Raw genomic sequence first — 19,928 nt, forward strand, 5'->3', positions numbered from 1 at the left:
TATCTGTCAAAATGTAAGTGATATTAATTCATACACACCAGGTCACCATTTCAGTAATATATTACTTATCTGTCAAAATGTAAGTGATATTAATTCATACACACCAGGTCACCATTTCAGTTATATATTACTTATCTGTCTAAATGTAAGTGATATTAAGTCATACACACCAGGTCACCATTTCAGTTATATATTACTTATCTGTCAAAATGTAAGTGATATTAATTCATACACACCAGGTCACCATTTCAGTTATATATTACTTATCTGTCAAAATGTAAGTGATATTAATTCATACACACCAGGTCACCATTTCAGTTATATATTACTTATCTGTCAAAATGTAAGTGATATTAATTCATACACACCAGGTCACCATTTCAGTTATATATTACTTATCTGTCAAAATGTAAGTGATATTAATTCATACACACCAGGTCACCATTTCAGTTATATATTACTTATCTGTCAAAATGTAAGTGATATTAATTCATACACACCAGGTCACCATTTCAGTTATATATTACTTATCTGTCAAAATGTAAGTGATATTAATTCATACACACCAGGTCACCATTTCAGTTATATATTACTTATCTGTCAAAATGTAAGTGATATTAATTCATACACACCAGGTCACCATTTCAGTTATATATTACTTATCTGTCAAAATGTAAGTGATATTAATTCATACTTCATACACACCAGGTCACCATTTCAGTTATATATTACTTATCTGTCAAAATGTAAGTGATATTAATTCATACACACCAGGTCACCATTTCAGTTATATATTACTTATCTGTCAAAATGTAAGTGATATTAATTCATACACACCAGGTCACAATTTCAGTTATATATTACTTATCTGTCAAAATGTAAGTGATATTAATTCATACTTCATACACACCAGGTCACCATTTCAGTTATATATTACTTATCTGTCAAAATGTAAGTGATATTAATTCATACTTCATACACACCAGGTCACCATTTCAGTTATATATTACTTATCTGTCAAAATGTAAGTGATATTAATTCATACACACCAGGTCACCATTTCAGTTATATATTACTTATCTGTCAAAATGTAAGTGATATTAATTCATACACACCAGGTCACCATTTCAGTTATATATTACTTATCTGTCAAAATGTAAGTGATATTAATTCATACTTCATACACACCAGGTCACCATTTCAGTTATATATTACTTATCTGTCAAAATGTAAGTGATATTAATTCATACACACCAGGTCACCATTTCAGTTATATATTACTTATCTGTCAAAATGTAAGTGATATTAATTCATACACACCAGGTCACCATTTCAGTTATATATTACTTATCTGTCAAAATGTAAGTGATATTAATTCATACACACCAGGTCACCATTTCAGTTATATATTACTTATCTGTCAAAATGTAAGTGATATTAATTCATACACACCAGGTCACCATTTCAGTTATATATTACTTATCTGTCAAAATGTAAGTGATATTAATTCATACACACCAGGTCACCATTTCAGTTATATATTACTTATCTGTCAAAATGTAAGTGATATTAATTCATACACACCAGGTCACCATTTCAGTTATATATTACTTATCTGTCAAAATGTAAGTGATATTAATTCATACACACCAGGTCACCATTTCAGTTATATATTACTTATCTGTCAAAATGTAAGTGATATTAATTCATACACACCAGGTCACCATTTCAGTTATATATTACTTATCTGTCAAAATGTAAGTGATATTAATTCATACTTCATACACACCAGGTCACCATTTCAGTTATATATTACTTATCTGTCAAAATGTAAGTGATATTAATTCATACACACCAGGTCACCATTTCAGTTATATATTACTTATCTGTCAAAATGTAAGTGATATTAATTCATACACACCAGGTCACAATTTCAGTTATATATTACTTATCTGTCAAAATGTAAGTGATATTAATTCATACTTCATAAACACCAGGTCACCATTTCAGTTATATATTACTTATCTGTCAAAATGTAAGTGATATTAATTCATACTTCATACACACCAGGTCACCATTTCAGTTATATATTACTTATCTGTCAAAATGTAAGTGATATTAATTCATACACACCAGGTCACCATTTCAGTTATATATTACTTATCTGTCAAAATGTAAGTGATATTAATTCATACACACCAGGTCACCATTTCAGTTATATATTACTTATCTGTCAAAATGTAAGTGATATTAATTCATACACACCAGGTCACCATTTCAGTTATATATTACTTATCTGTCAAAATGTAAGTGATATTAATTCATACACACCAGGTCACCATTTCAGTTATATATTACTTATCTGTCAAAATGTAAGTGATATTAATTCATACACACCAGGTCACCATTTCAGTAATATATTACTTATCTGTCAAAATGTAAGTGATATTAATTCATACACACCAGGTCACCATTTCAGTTATATATTACTTATCTGTCTAAATGTAAGTGATATTAAGTCATACACACCAGGTCACCATTTCAGTTATATATTACTTATCTGTCAAAATGTAAGTGATATTAATTCATACTTCATACACACCAGGTCACCATTTCAGTTATATATTACTTATCTGTCAAAATGTAAGTGATATTAATTCATACACACCAGGTCACCATTTCAGTTATATATTACTTATCTGTCAAAATGTAAGTGATATTAATTCATACACACCAGGTCACCATTTCAGTTATATATTACTTATCTGTCAAAATGTAAGTGATATTAATTCATACACACCAGGTCACCATTTCAGTTATATATTACTTATCTGTCAAAATGTAAGTGATTTTAATTCATACACACCAGGTCACCATTTCAGTTATATATTACTTATCTGTCAAAATGTAAGTGATGTTAATTCATACACACCAGGTCACCATTTCAGTTATATATTACTTATCTGTCAAAATGTAAGTGATATTAATTCATACACACCAGGTCACCATTTCAGTTATATATTACTTATCTGTCAAAATGTAAGTGATATTAATTCATACACACCAGGTCACCATTTCAGTTATATATTACTTATCTGTCAAAATGTAAGTGATATTAATTCATACACACCAGGTCACCATTTCAGTTATATATTACTTATCTGTCAAAATGTAAGTGATGTTAATTCATACACACCAGGTCACCATTTCAGTTAAATATTACTTATCTGTCTAAATGTAAGTGATATTAATTCATACACACCAGGTCACCATTTCAGTTATATAGTACTTATCTGTCAAAATGTAAGTGATGTTAATTCATACACACCAGGTCACCATTTCAGTTAAATATTACTTATCTGTCTAAATGTAAGTGATATTAATTCATACACACCAGGTCACCATTTCAGTTATATAGTACTTATCTGTCAAAATGTAAGTGATATTAATTCATACTTCATACACACCAGGTCACCATTTCAGTTATATATTACTTATCTGTCAAAATGTAAGTGATATTAATTCATACACACCAGGTCACCATTTCAGTTATATATTACTTATCTGTCTAAATGTAAGTGATATTAATTCATACACACCAGGTCACCATTTCAGTTATATATTACTTATCTGTCTAAATATAAGTGATATTAATTCATACTTCATACACACCAGGTCACCATTTCAGTTATATATTACTTATCTGTCAAAATGTAAGTGATATGAATTCATACACACCAGGTCACCATTTCAGTTATATATTACTTATCTGTCAAAATGTAAGTGATATTAATTCATACACACCAGGTCACCATTTCAGTTATATATGACTTATCTGTCTAAATGTAAGTGATATTAATTCATACACACCAGGTCACCATTTCAGTTATATATTACTTATCTGTCAAAATGTAAGTGATATTAATTCATACACACCAGGTCACCATTTCAGTTATATATTACTTATCTGTCTAAATGTAAGTGATATTAATTCATACACACCAGGTCACCATTTCAGTTATATATTACTTATCTGTCAAAATGTAAGTGATATTAATTCATACACACCAGGTCACCATTTCAGTTATATATTACTTATCTGTCAAAATGTAAGTGATATTAATTCATACACACCAGGTCACCATTTCAGTTATATATTACTTATCTGTCAAAATGTAAGTGATGTTAATTCATACACACCAGGTCACCATTTCAGTTATATATTACTTATCTGTCTAAATGTAAGTGATATTAATTCATACACACCAGGTCACCATTTCAGTTATATATTACTTATCTGTCAAAATGTAAGTGATATTAATTCATACTTCATACACACCAGGTCACCATTTCAGTTATATATTACTTATCTGTCAAAATGTAAGTGATGTTAATTCATACACACCAGGTCACCATTTCAGTTATATATTACTTATCTGTCTAAATGTAAGTGATATTAATTCATACACACCAGGTCACCATTTCAGTTATATATTACTTATCTGTCAAAATGTAAGTTATATTAATTCATACACACCAGGTCACCATTTCAGTTATATATTACTTATCTGTCAAAATGTAAGTGATATTAATTTATACACACCAGGTCACCATTTCAGTTATATATTACTTATCTGTCAAAATGTAAGTGATATTAATTCATACACACCAGGTCACCATTTCAGTTATATATTACTTATCTGTCAAAATGTAAGTGATATTAATTCATACACACCAGGTCACCATTTCAGTTATATATTACTTATCTGTCAAAATGTAAGTGATATTAATTCATACACACCAGGTCACCATTTCAGTTATATATTACTTATCTGTCTAAATGTAAGTGATATTAATTCATACACACCAGGTCACCATTTCAGTTATATATTACTTATCTGTCAAAATGTAAGTGATATTAATTCATACACACCAGGTCACCATTTCAGTTATAAATCAACATTGTGAAATATTATATTTCAGAAAAATCACAACAAGGTTGTTTTACATTATATTACATATTTCAAATATATTTTAACATAATATGCTATTTTCAAGTAGACAAAACTAAATGCACTGAAAAAGGTTTCAGTGTATGGGCTTAAGACACGGAGTTAAAAAAATAGCAATCTGAATACTGAGGATTGGATTTGGCAGAAAAAACAAATGTAATCCCTTCCAACCTTAACTAAAATTAGCGTAAATACAGCTAAAATAAACGTAAATAAATGTAATGAAAAACCAGGGGGATTTAATGTAACATTGTAACATAAAATATAAAAGGTATGAAACCGTGTGACAACTGGAACTGGAAGTAACTCTACTGTATGTTGCCTCACTATTAATGTCAAATCAATAACAAGCGCTATCACATAGTGTCTAACAGAAAAACCCAAAGTAACAGACCTCAATATAGTTTCTGCTGTTTGGTCTTAAGAAATGATGTCAAAGGAAGCAGATATCTGTTAGACAAATTATCAAAACAAAACCTTTATAAAACTCATGTAAAGATACATATGGTTAATATGGCTGAGATATACAGTGCCTTGCGAAAGTATTCGGCCCCCTTGAACTTTGCGACCTTTTGCCACATTTCAGGCTTCAAACATAAAGATATAAAACTGTATTTTTTTGTGAAGAATCAACAACAAGTGGGACACAATCATGAAGTGGAACGACATTTATTGGATATTTCAAACTTTTTTAACAAATCAAAAACTGAAAAATTGGGCGTGCAAAATTATTCAGTCCCTTTACTTTCAGTGCAGCAAACTCTCTCCAGAAGTTCAGTGAGGATCTCTGAATGATCCAATATTGACCTAAATGACTAATGATGATAAATACAATCCACCTGTGTGTAATCAAGACTCCGTATAAATGCACCTGCACTGTGATAGTCTCAGAGGTCAGTTAAAAGCGCAGAGAGCATCATGAAGAACAAGGAACACACCAGGCAGGTTCGAGATACTGTTGTGAAGAAGTTTAAAGCCGGATTTGGAAACAAAAAGATTTCCCAAGCTTTAAACATCCCAAGGAGCACTGTGCAAGCGATAATATTGAAATGGAAGGAGTATCAGACCACTGCAAATCTACCAAGACCTGGCCGTCCCTCTAAACTTTCAGCTCATACAAGGAGAAGACTGATCAGAGATGCAGCCAAGAGGCCCATGATCACTCTGGATGAACTGCAGAGATCTACAGCTGAGGTGGGAGACTCTGTCCATAGGACAACAATCAGGTGTATATTGCACAAATCTGGCCTTTATGGAAGAGTGGCAAGAAGAAAGCCATTTCTTAAAGATATCCATAAAAAGTGTTGTTTAAAGTTTGCCACAAGCCACCTGGGAGACACACCAAACATGTGGAAGAAGGTGCTCTGGTCAGATGAAACCAAAATTGAACTTTTTGGCAACAATGCAAAACGTTATGTTTGGCGTAAAAGCAACACAGCTGAACACACCATCCCCACTGTCAAACATGGTGGTGGCAGCATCATGGTTTGGGCCTGCTTTTCTTCAGCAGGGACAGGGAAGATGGTTAAAATTGATGGGAAGATGGATGGAGCCAAATACAGGACCATTCTGGAAGAAAACCTGATGTAGTCTGCAAAAGACCTGAGACTGGGACGGAGATTTGTCTTCCAACAAGACAATGATCCAAAACATAAAGCAAAATCTACAATGGAATGGTTCAAAAATAAACATATCCAGGTGTTAGAATGGCCAAGTCAAAGTCCAGACCTGAATCCAATCGAGAATCTGTGAAAATAACTGAAAACTGCTGTTCACAAATGCTCTCCATCCAACCTCACTGAGCTCGAGCTGTTTTGCAAGTAGGAATGGGAAAAAATGTCAGTCTCTCGATGTGCAAAACTGATAGAGACATACCCCAAGCGACTTACAGCTGTAATCGCAGCAAAAGGTGGCGCTACAAAGTATTAACTTAAGGGGGCTGAATAATTTTGCACGCCCAATTTTTCAGTTTTTGATTTGTTAAAAAAGTTTGAAATATCCAATAAATGTCGTTCCACTTCATGATTGTGTCCCACTTGTTGTTGATTCTTCACAAAAAAATACAGTTTTATATCTTTATGTTTGAAGCCTGAAATGTGGCAAAAGGTCGCAAAGTTCAAGGGGGCCGAATACTTTCGCAAGGCACTGTATGTTCGTTTGCATCCTGTGTAACAGAATCTGTCCATACACTGGTTCTGGCTTTGTATGAACAACATCTAGCAATATAGTTTAAGTATCTAGCCCCAATTAATAATTAAATATAGCTATAATTATGTTTACGACATGAAGTGAACTCTAAGAAGAAACTCTGACAAAGTGGGCAAAGACACGACACAATACAAGAACAAGAACAAACATTGACTTCATCTTCGCCTCCCCCTCTGCATCGTAACAAGGACCTCCATATTCAAAGACAGTGGGAACTGCAGTAAGCTTGATCAAAGGGCCTCTGTGGCCTCAGTTCTACAGTTGTTACCCATTTGAGCTCTCCAGCATGCTCATTCTTCTCCTCAGTGGGGTTCTATGGTTTGGGGAAGGCTGAGACCCTGAGGATCTCCAGACAGTTGACTGCGATTAGCGCCCCGGTCAGCTGCCTCCACTGTCTGGTGATTGGGCTCTTCATCTTGTCTAGGGCCAGGTGGAGGTCCTGGATCATGTCCTGGTAGCCCTCCCCGTACAACTGGCTCCATGAGTACAGGAAGTCATAGGCAGGTTTCCACATAGACTACAATAGAGAGAGGAGGATCCACAAGTTCAGTTGATAGATTCTCGAACTATCAACTAACTGTCAAATCAGAGTTTATTCGTCATATGCACAGGATACGCAGGGTGTAAATGGTACAATGAAAGCAGTGGAAATAAATCTACAGCACATCTATAATGGACTTTACAAAAAAAGTATTGGTAAAGCCTCCCTAATCGTTGTCTGTTGATCCAATGAGATCATGAAGGGATGATCTCCTAAGAACAACACATTTTCCTAAATAGAACAAATAAAAGTCAAATGAACTAACCACGGCGCTAACTTCTCCACTCTTCCCCCGGTGTGGTGCCTCGTAAGCAGCGATCTGAGCACTGGAGAGTTTCCCCAGCCTCTCAGCGAGCTCCCTCCACCTGATACCCAGCTCCACCGCTGTGGACAGGATGACCGTGTTCTGGATCAGATGAGCCACTAGAGCCTGAGAGTCCATCTTCAACAGACCCTAGGATGGAAAAAGCAACATACAAAACACTTACTTGAAATGCAACAAATGAAGCGCAATTGGAAAAGAGAAAAAGTCATTCAAAACAAAGGTCAAGCTGGTTTGAAGATTCTTCTCTAAACCGGAATACTATCAAACATGTCCCGTCCTTTCTACACTTACGATCATGAGCTTGTGCTGGAACTTCTTCTTGCTGTTCTCAGTGTGGCAGTCCTCCTTCAGTTTCTCCAGCACGCAGGCCACCTTCTCGGCTTCTGTTTCAGCATGTCTCCGTGTGATTGTGTCCAGCAACAAGCTCGAGTAGCCCAGGGCATCAGCGAAGCCCCTCCAGCTGGGGATGTGTTCAGTCACCAGTGTCTGGATGTCTGAGTAGATGTAGGTGAGCTTCTTGAACGGAAGTGCCATGTTGTCCAAGAGGGTCTCGGTGGTGAAGTCAGTGCCGTTGAAGTCGATCACTTGGTCTCGGGTGATGAGCTTGACGTTCTTGCAATGGACCAGGCCGGTCCTGCCTCGGAGGAAGCCGATGTACCACTCCTTGACTTTGGACTGGCCCACCGACCTCACGGTCTCTCTGGAGAGGAGAGCCACGGTGTCACCCTTGAAGTACTCCAGGAGGTACTCCACTCGCGGTTGACGGAGCACTGACTTCAGTGCCACCCCGTAACACTGCACCTTCACAGGTCTGGTCCAGAATTTGGGGAACTCTGGGACGGATTCCTCCGGTATAGATAGCGATTGACACATTTTGTTTCGCATGGGATCTCGCTTTTCAGAGCGAATAGGTGCCGCTGCAGGGGAAGACACCTGGAACTCTGCTACTGTGACGCTGTTTGAATCCCTCACCTGGAGGCATAGTTTAAAGGAATCCATCTCCCCATTGCCCATCTTGGCCAGCTCAAGAGGCAGGTGGATGACTTTACCCAGTTTGAGTAGCCCTTGTTTCACCTCTTTCCTTTTATCCTGGGCTTTGACTTCGAACTTTGACGCTATGACGGAAGTCGCAATGTGTAGGTCATTCAGTCTCTCTGGGCTAAACTGGTGCTTCTCCCAGAGCTGTAGCACCAGAGGGGGCAAGTTTCTGTTGCCCCTGTGGATATCTGAGAACGGAAGCCTCGGTGGAACGTTATCGTGGCAAGAGACGACCACGACCACTTTGAAAGATGGATGGATATACTTTGGGCCATAAACGGCGACGGTGACTTGACGATCCAGGTAATCCCAAACGGATGTAGCAGGGGGCTGGATAACCGAGGCCTCTGCGGCTACAATAACATAGAAATGAGACTTTAAGTCTTGAAGATTCATCTGCATGATGTTCTTGTAAATGTAACAGTCCTTCACTTTCTGATAAGGTCCCTCTCTCTTGTTGGACACTAGTCCCACAAATGTGGTCATGACCTGACTTATCGGATCCTTCTTGACCTCTGCGACCATTTTCATTTCCAGCGTGATGGATTCCTTTCCGCTCGTGTTGCTGAGACTCACCTCCAGGAGCGGACTCACGGTTGTCATGTAGTTGTTGTTCAGCCCGTGAGGGGGCTCCAGGATGGCTTTCAGTGCAACCTCCTGAACCTCCCCAGCAGGAACATGGCCCTCTGGGATATGGGCGGTAATATCAGAGTCTGGTAACTGTAGTGACCCTCCGCTGTGACCTATCTTGCAGACTATCTGAGAGTCGGTGGCTTGGGTCTGGGCCCATCCAGGACTCTGACTCATCAGGCCTAGGTCAAGACATGACCTCGTTAGCTGCCTGTGACTCAACCAGGCCATTTTGTACGCCTCCCGGTCATTTTTCAACCACTCAAAATCTGCATTCAGAAATGGGCCTGCTGACAATTTGAGGCCATTTTCCCTTTTCGGTTCCTTTCTCTCCTGGTCGTCGAGAATATCCGAGGCACTCCTCCATCTCCCTGATTGTCTTATGCTCTTTTGCTTCGTATCCGCAAAATGGGCAAAGTTTGTTTCATCCGAAGATGTGCTACTGGCGTCAAAGTTCTCAGTGTCAAACAGAGTCGAAGGTTCATCTTTCTGTACTGATAGATCAGCGTTGTTTAATGTTTTGTCATTGTTTGTGTGTAAAATGTCATCCAAAAACGGATTGGATATAGACAGTTTGTTCCAGAATGGATTTGTGGTTTGACTTCCATGTTTGACCTCCGGCTGCAACACAGGCCACTCTGAATGTTTTGCCACTTGATTTATTATGTAACTACTCCCTGTGAAAATACAAAATATCTGTGTCAAATCAAAGCCTTACTTACTAATATAAAACATACATATGAGAGCATGGTAAAATCACACAGAATGGGCTTCAATACTGGTTGTTGCTCTTTAAAGAGGCATTATTTTAAACGAGGGTACCACTCAAAGGAGCTACTGTACAAAACACATAATGCAATCCTCTATTTGAAACTGTTTCATAACCAGGGTTGCAAACATCTAGTAACTTTCCCAAGACTACCAGGCTTTCTAAAAATCCCGTTTCTGGATTTCCTGCTTATTCTCTTCTGATTCTGTGAATCTTCCAACTGGAATCTCTGGAAAACCTGGGAAAGTTACCCGATTTTTGGAAACCTATTAATGACATCTAGTTCAAAGACAATATATTTTATAAACGTTAGAGTAGGCTACCATTTAAATTGTTGATGTTCAGCGTTCCAGTGTCATCTAGATCAATCAACGTCCCCTCAGATTTGCTCCTAATGAGACTTCCTTGGCGACGAAATGACTTTGCTCTGACAGCTGCCATCTTTACATCTGTAAACAATAAGATTCATAAGTTACACACACAATTACTACACCTCAAATTGCAATCAGTTGGCATAATAATATAGAGTACACAGTATAACCTATATAATATTTTTCAGAATTCGGAGGGTTGCCGTGGCTCGAATTCGGGTCCAGCGGCTGTGAAGCCAAGACATTAACCGTTATGCCAAGAGGTCCGAACCACTTGACAAGGTCTCTAGGTGTCGAGTTAAGGTCGCTAAAATATATTGGCCAATGTTATATGTTTTCTACCCTGGCTGTTTATTCTATAAAACGTGGCTACAAACATGATAGTTTAAGAATACGGATAAAGTAGCCTACAGCGGAATCTAAAAAAAAGCCTATGAAAACACAGAGAAACAACATATCTAGATAGGCCTACAGTTTCTTTCGTTTACCAAAAGTTGTTTTGTAGTAGGGCTGGCCGATATCTCAAATTCATATTTTTGGGCCCGATTGCCCAGCCCTATGCCATTGTTAGTCATTTTCCTCCACACTGGTTCACACCTGAGATTCTTTACCTGGGGCTACCTGTGGGATTAGTTTGAGGTAACCTATTTTACAGAGCATAAAGCATGAATTCATTCAGGCTGTAATTTGTTTGCGTAAAGGGATACTTCTTATGATTCATGTATACCCTATGTTGCTGTCGCAGTGAGTCAGTAATAATTAATTTGGGTTGTACACGAGTGCACACAAACAGGTTGCTCTTGTCTGGGATTCAACAATCAGTTATTCCGCAAAGCCGATTCTTGAATGTGTGGGTGGGTGGGTAGCCAACCCTCCTGTCGAATTTCACCTTCGCGTTATCTCGAAATACAGAAGCCTTGTTCAGGCGCACCTGTTGGATAGCCTACCTTATCGTTGAGAAAATATATAGAGACAGAGCTAGGTGTGAATAAACCATCATCATCGACAAACCATCATCAAAATTTGGCTACATACATACAGTATGACTATTGTAATAGTTGTTTTTTCACATGTAGAAATGCTGCTCCTCTGTCTATGCCAGATTTACAAAAATACTGTTTCCGCAGAGTCAACAGGTGACTTACAAACGCTCGCTTGTGCGCTTCAACTACGGTAAACAAGTGGCTATGTAGTTCTGTAAGATGAAATATATATATAACAATAAATAAATATATAGCGTCGCTGTCAAACTTTCAAACACAAGATAGACCTACCTGTACTATGTTCATACAAATGTTATGATTCCGTTCAGCTACTAGATTTGCACACTTGCCTACAATTTCCAGCGTCGGTAGAAAGAGCAGAAATATTGTAACAATACTTACTTACCATGTCTCGCCAAACTGTGTATCAGAGATGTCGGGGAATCTCACTTTTGATCCATGGTAATTAGGTTTCCGCCATAGCCTTATTTAGACACTAACCAAATCATATCTTTACACCTTCACGCCACAACTCTCGGCTTCTGTTTGCTTTGAAACTACAAGCATTCCGGGACTAGTAGTTCAAAACAATGAGGCTACTCTTCAAATGAGCTGGTTTAACTTTATTATACAACTACAATATCCGTAATGCAATCCTGTATTTACGCAAAGAGTGTTGCAACACCTGAAACTGCAGCAGAAACTAGGTCGGTTCAGTGTTCTGTCATTACGGTAGAGATACTTTTTTTTTCTCCCGCGGATGCAATTATGTGAAGGGCAGACAGTTCAATTACAAAATTGGTTCATCATGCATAATCATTTAAGCTATTATAAATAATGGGTCATAATAACACACGTATAAGCTATTTACTAATTGCTTTAAACAAAGAGTTTTGATTAGAAGTTATATATTGTGTTACTCAATTAGTGCATTTAGTGTATGTGTTTGGACATACCTACTCACTTAAGGGTTTTTCTTAATTTTTTACTATTTTCTACATTGTAGATCAATAGTGAAGACATCAAAACTATGAAATAACACATATGTAATCATGTAGTAACCCAAAAAGTGTTAAACAAATCCAAATATATTTGAGATTTGAGATTACACATTGTAGAAAATAGTACAAATAAAGAAAAACCCTTGAATGAGTTGGTGTGTCCAACCTTTTGGCTGGTACTGTATGTGAATAACATTGTGATCCTCTCTCTTAGTATAAACGTGGGTGTTTCTTTCAGCCAATGCCATACAATTCTCCTTCCGTGGCCTCCAATTGCTCTTAAATACAAGTAAAACTAAATGCATGCTCTTCAACCGATCGCTGCCTGCACCTGCCCACCTGTCCAACATCACTACTCTGGACGGCTCTGACTTTGACTCTGAATACGTGGACAACTACACATACGTAGGTGTCTGGTTAGATTGTAAACTCTCTTTCCAGACCCACATCCAACATCTCCAATCCAAAGTTAAATCTAGAATTGGCTTCCTATTTCGCAACAAATCATCCTTTACTCATGCTGCCAAACATACCCTTGTAAAACTGACCATCCTACCAATCTTCGACTTTGGCGATGTCATTTACAAAATAGCCTCCAATACCGTACTCAACAAATTGGATGCAATCTATCACAGTGCCATCTGTTTTGTCACCAAAGCCCCCATATACTACCCACCATTGCGACCTGTACGCTCTCGTTGGCTGGCCCTCGCTTCATACTCGTCGCCAAACCCACTGGCTCCATATCATCTACAAGACCCTGCTAGGTAAAGTCCTCCCTTATCTCAGCTCGCTGGTCACCATAGCATCACCCACCTGTAGCACGCGCTCCAGCAGGTATATCTCTCTGGTCACCCCCAAAACCAATTCTTTCTTTGGCCGCCTCTCCTTCCAGTTCTCTGCTGCCAATGACTGGAACGAACTGCAAAAATCTCTGAAACTGGAGATACTTATCTCCCTCACTATCTTTAAGCATCAGCTGTCAGAGCAGCTCACAGATTACTGCACCTGTACATAGCCCACCTATAATTTAGCCCAAACAACTACCTCTTTCCCTACTGAATTTATTTTATTTTATTTATTTATTTATTTTGCTCCTTTGCACCACATTATTTTTATTTCTACTTTGCACATTCTTCCACTGCAAATCTACCATTCCAGTGTTTTACTTGCTATATTGTATTTACTTTGCCACCATGGCCTTTTTGCCTTTACCTCCCTTATCTCACCTCATTTGCTCACATGGTATATAGACTTGTTTATACTGTATTATTGACTGTATGTTTGTTTTACTCCATGTGTAACTCTGTGTTGTTGTATGTGTCGAACTGCTTTGCTTTATCTTGGCCAGGTCGCAATTGTAAATGAGAACTTGTTCTCAACTTGCCTACCTGGTTAAATAAAGATGACATAAAAATATTTTTAAAACTATATAAAAAAAAATGCACACCATATGTTTGTGGTGTTGAGTTTGCACTCATATATCTTGTCTAAACTCAATATCCAAACCCAATATGCAAACTCAATATCCAAACCCAATGTCCAAACTCAATGAAAAGTTGATGTGGATGAATTGTGGCCAGAACCACTATTATTGTGGCCAGAGCCGGTGTGGTGTCGTGTTGACCTTGGTCTCTGAAAGTAGCTGGTGTTGGAGGAATGCGACTAAGCGCTCCTGAGTAGATTATGAATGTTCATTTTTTATGGGGAAAAGGAGGTCATACAGCACCTATTTAAAACTCTGGGTAACACATACAATTATTGTGAAAGGCAAAATGCAAATAAAACTTCACTTACAGATTAAGGTTATGCCCTTTTGGTGCTCAAACCTCAAATTAAAACTTTTTTTGATAAAACATGATTGATCAAATATTTCAGTATTGTACATATCATACCCCTGAAACTGGTACTGTAGTAGTCGATGCTTTGGACAACTCTACTGACAATGACTTGAAAGAAGTGAGACAGATATGCCTCCTACTGGTCATCCTCAAACAAACTTGCATCACAATGCTGGTTAGATACTATGCTGTTGAGAAAGTTGACTAAAGTCTGCTCTCTAGTGGTGTTCTTAAAGTATTGTTGTGCCAGGATAAACATTTACTAGATGACTGACGGAATGTACATTTAGTGAAAAAGTCTTTCCCCTCATATAGAGCCTTGCTACTCAAAAATGAGTTCATGGACATCATCATAAGGCCCGTTTATACCTGCCACTAACATGCATCCTTTGCCCTGATCTTGTCCCAATCTTATCCGTTTACACTCATAAAATCTGATCAAAATCAGTTCATAATGCATCTGTTAATCATCTACACCTGTCTAAAAATGTGGCCACAATCTGAATGTGGACAAGATCAAGACAAGGGACGCATGTTAGAACCAGGTATAAATGGGGCTAGAGTCTCTGTGGAAAGTAGCAATATGTTAATCACTTTGTATTAAAGGGATAGTTCACCCAAATTACAACATTACTTACATCAGTGGTTCCCTACCAGGTCTACTTGGACCGCTACAGGTACTTGACCTACACACAGAGGGTACTTGAGAAGACTCATGAGACCATAGGCCTACTGGTAAATGGCACATGAGGGGCTCCTTCAGGGGCACTCCGGTCAGAGCTAAATTAAATTGGTGGTACAATAAAAAAAGGTTGAGAACCACTGGAAGTCATCTATTAGCCAGAAGAGACCGTATTCAGCATTTCAAATAGTTTTTAACTGTTAACTTTGGGGCAGCAGCATGTTCGAAATTGCATGAATATATTTTACCCAAATTACAACATTAGGCGATTCATTGCCCTGAAAGCAGTCTATGGGCTAGAAGAGACCGTAATTATTATATATATATTTTTACTTCACAACTGCCACTAACTTCAGACCAGCAACATGTATGAATACATGTCTAAACCAGCTAGGATGGAAAGAAGTACTGTACCAGTCAAAGGTTTGGACACACCTACTCCTTCAAGGGTTTTTCTTTATTTTGACTATTTTCTATATTGTAGAATAATAGTGAAGACATCACAACTATGAAATAACACATATAGAATCATGTAGTAACCAAAAAGGTGTTAAACAAATCAAAATAGATTTTAGATTCTTCAAAGTAGGCACCCTTTGCATTGATGACAGTTTTGCACACTCTTGGCATTCTCTCAAACAAGTTCACCTGGAATGTTTTTCCAACAGTCTTGAAGGAGGTCTCACATACTGTATACTGAGCACTTGTTGGCTGCTTTTCCTTCACTCTGCGGTCCAACTCTTCCCAAACCATCTCAATTGGGTTGAAGTCAGGTGATTGTGGAGGCCATGTCATCTGATGCATCACTCCATCACTCTCCTTCTTGGTCAAATAGCCCTTACACAGCCTGGAGGTGTGTTGGGTCATTGTCCTGTTGAAAAACAAATGATAGTCCCACTAAGAACAATCCAGATGGGATGGAGTATCGCTGCAGAATGCTGTGGTAGCCATGCTGGTTAAATGTGCCTTGAATACTAAATAAATCACAGACATTGTCTCCAGCAAAGCACCCCACACCATCACACCTCCTTCTCCATGCTTCACAGTCGGAACCACATATGCAATGTCATCCGTTCACATACTCTGCGTCTCACAAAGACACAGCAGTTGGACCCAAAAATCTCAAATTTGGACTCATCAGACCAAAGAACAGATTTCCACCAGACTAATGTCCATTGCTCATGTTTCTTGGGACCAGCAAGTCTTGTCATGCCCTGATCTGTTTCATCTGTCTTTGTGTTTGTCTCCACCCTCTTCCAGCCATCTTTCCCATTATCCCCGTGTATTTATACCTGTGTTCTCTGTTTGTCTCTATGTAAACTGGAAACCACATATCCTGAGGCTGCATTCATTGAAGCTGGGGATTTTAAAAATGCTAATCTGAAAACAAGACTCCCTAAATTCTATCAGCATATCGATTGTGCTACCAGGGCTGGTAAAACCCTGGATCATTGTAACTCTAACTTCCATATAAGGCCCTCCCCCGCCCTCCTTTTGGAAAAGCTGACACGACTCAATTTTGTTCCTTCCAGCCTACAGACAAAAACTAAAACAAGAAGCTCCCACGCTCAGGTTTGTTCAACGCTGGTCCGACCAATCTGATTCCACGCTTCAAGATTGCTTCGATCACGTGGATTGGGATATGTTCCACATTGCGTCGAACAACAACATTGACGAATACGCTGATTCGGTGAGCGAGTTCATTAGAAAGTGCATCGGCGATGTTATACCCACAGCAACGATTATAACATTCCCAAACCAGAAACCCTGGATTGATGGCAGCATTCGCGCGAAACTGAAAGCGCAAACCACTGCTTTTAGCCAGGGCAAGGTGACCGGAAACATTACCGAATACAAACAGTGTAGCTATTCCCTCCGCAAGGCAATCAAACAAGCTAAGTGTCAGTATGGAGACAAAGTAGAGTCGCAATTCAACTGCTCAGACACAAGAGGTATCTGGCAGGGTCTACAGTCAATCACGGATTACAAAAAGAAAACCAGCCCCATCGCGGACCAGGATGTCTTGCTCACAGACAGACTAAATAACTTTTTTGCTCGCTTTGAGGACAATAGGGTGCCACTGACACAGCCCGCTACCAAAACCTGCGGGCTCTTCTTCACTGCAGCCGACTTGAGTAAAACATTTAAACATGTTAACCCTCGCAAGGCTGCACTCCCAGACGGTATCCCCAGCCACATCCTCAAAGCATGCGCAGACCAGCTGGCTGGTGTGTTTACGGACATATTCAATCAATCCTTACCCCATTCTGTGGCGGCAGGGTAGCCTAGTGGTTAGAGCGTTGGACTAGTAACCGGAAGGTTGCAAGTTCAAACCCCCGAGCTGACAAGGTACAAATCTGTCATTCTGCCCCTGAACAGGCAGTTAACCCACTGTTCCTAGGCCATCGTTGAAAATAAGATTTTGTTCTTAACTGACTTGCCTGGTTAAATAAAGATAAAATAAATAAAATTCACATGAATGTTAGAGCGCTGGATGGGTGCTCCATAGGCCGGGTCACCCACCATACCACCCCCATCAACCTACGAGTGTCAGGGAACCACAGCGAGACGCTCCATTTCCTGCTAGTTAAGTTTCTGCAGGTTCCCGTGGTATTGGGATTCTTTTGGCTCCAGCGACACAATCTCTCTATTGACTGGTCTCTCTATTGACTTGCCCCGGACCTCTTCGCCATTTCCGCGGAGTACACCCCCAGGAGCCAAGACCATTCTCCCATGCTCCAAGATCATTAGCCCCTCTGCTGTTCGTCTTCTGTTGCCCCGTACCCTCCCGTATACATCCTACTTTTCACATATCTACAGTTAAACCCATGTCTCGCAGCCCTTTGTCGCCTGTTTCTGGGTCACACCCTGATCTGTTTCACCTGTCTTGGTGTTTGTCTCCACCCTTCTCCATGTGTCGCCCATCTTTTCTGTTATCCCCTGTGTACCTGTGTTCTCTGTTTGTCTGTTGCCAGTTTATTTCGTTCGTAGAACCTACCAGCATTTGTTTCCCTGCTCCTGCCTGTTTCTTGCTCCTGTTTTGTCTTTCCCTGTTTTTGACCACTGCCTGCCCTGACCCTGAGACTGTCTTGCGTTCTGGACCCTGTTGGAGCGAACCATTAAGGAGAGAGCTGAGCATTAAATAGGTCTAGTTGCCAGGCTGAAATAGCAAGGACATGCACATTAAGAGAAGATGACACCCAGGCCTTATGACACCCAGGCTATACTCTATTTTTGAAAGAGTACATTAACCAAGACCATACAAACATTTATGACAGCTGGACATACTATGGTCAGCAGGATACAGAAAGAAAGATAGAAGCAAGATAACTGGTGACTAACACGTGAAACATAAGCATGCAATGCATACATTATTTTTAGAACATGGAAAGAGTTCTACCATCATTACAACCTAACCAAAAGCAGATATGAGCGTTAGTGGGCGTGAACTAGCTCTGAGATGAGAAGAAAATAATGTATGCATTGCATGCTTACGTTTCACGTGTTAGTCATCAACCCTTACACCCTCTCTTTATTATTGACCCTTGCCTGCCTTGCCCTGTCATTTGCCTGCCCCTGTTTAACCAATAAACTTGTTTTTCTTCAAAACTGTCTGCATCTGGGTTATAGCTTAAATGTGATAAATCTCTTCTATTTGGTGTTCTTTAGTATTGGTTTCTTTGCAGCAATTCGACCACGAAGGCTTTATTCACGCAGTCAATAAACCTGAATGAGTATGTGTCCAAACTTGACGGCTCCTGCACGTGGCTGTAACGTGTACGCTAAGAATCGGGAAGCAAGTACAGGTAGTGAATTTAATAAATACCGTAACAAAACATGAAATACGATTAGTGTAGACATGAAACAAAATCAGAATCAATAACGTCTGGGGAAAGAACCAAAGGGAGTGACAGATATAGGGAAGGTAATCAGGAAGGTGATGGAGTCCAGGTGAGTCTCATGAGCGGGAGTAGACGTGACAGTGGCAAGGGGTTAAGCCCTCTCACCTGGTTAAAAGTTAAAAGTTTGTACAGATGTAGAATCTTAATTTGACCTATACTGTCACAGCAAAATAAGGATTTAAACATTTAGGCCATACATTCTGAGCAACAAAAGAGTGATCAAATTAAGATCCTACACCTATAGATTATATCAGTGGGACTGTTTACCTCCAGGGAACCTAGTGGATGCAGGTTCCTGGTGCTTCAAATGCCATAGCAGGTTCATTTAATGTGAAGAAAGTTCATTTACTGTGTGCTATGTTAGCCCTACACATGTGTAGGCTAGTATTGACTCTCACAGTGCAGTATGTTCATATTTTAAGCTATACTGATTCACAAACAATTGATATGCAAACATTCATTGTGATATAAAAAGGTCTTTACTTCTTATGCTTTTCCAAATGTTGCATTTGAATGCAATATGAACACAGCATCTACTGTCCATGGGCTTCAATTAAGCCTTAACAGTTACATTTTGTCTAGAGTGGGACCAACAGTTGTTGAGAACATAGTTAGCCTGAACCCT

General features: G+C 38.9%; 1 protein-coding gene across 3 annotated transcripts; it reads right to left on the reverse strand.

Moving 5' to 3' along the window:
* Positions 1 to 7,166: 7,166 nt before the first annotated feature.
* On the reverse strand, positions 7,167 to 12,582 carry LOC118936301 (metastasis-associated in colon cancer protein 1-like). Of its 3 annotated transcripts, none has more exons than XM_021586345.2 (5): positions 12,280 to 12,582; positions 10,847 to 10,972; positions 8,378 to 10,431; positions 8,027 to 8,215; positions 7,167 to 7,737 (listed from the first exon to the last, which is right to left on the reverse strand). In XM_021586345.2, exons 1-5 carry the CDS (start codon positions 12,284 to 12,286, stop codon positions 7,534 to 7,536), a joined length of 2,580 nt encoding a protein of 859 aa, XP_021442020.2. In that variant the 5' UTR covers positions 12,287 to 12,582; the 3' UTR covers positions 7,167 to 7,533. The 3 variants fall into 3 exon arrangements, with proteins under 3 accessions (XP_021442020.2, XP_021442030.2, XP_036792991.1); XM_021586355.2 differs by having other exon boundaries at positions 12,284 to 12,581; XM_036937096.1 differs by lacking the exon at positions 12,280 to 12,582 and adding an exon at positions 12,169 to 12,272.
* Positions 12,583 to 19,928: the final 7,346 nt, after the last annotated feature.

The sequence above is a fragment of the Oncorhynchus mykiss genome, chromosome 2, assembly GCF_013265735.2.
Source record: "Oncorhynchus mykiss isolate Arlee chromosome 2, USDA_OmykA_1.1, whole genome shotgun sequence".
NCBI classification, from domain to species: domain Eukaryota; kingdom Metazoa; phylum Chordata; class Actinopteri; order Salmoniformes; family Salmonidae; genus Oncorhynchus; species Oncorhynchus mykiss.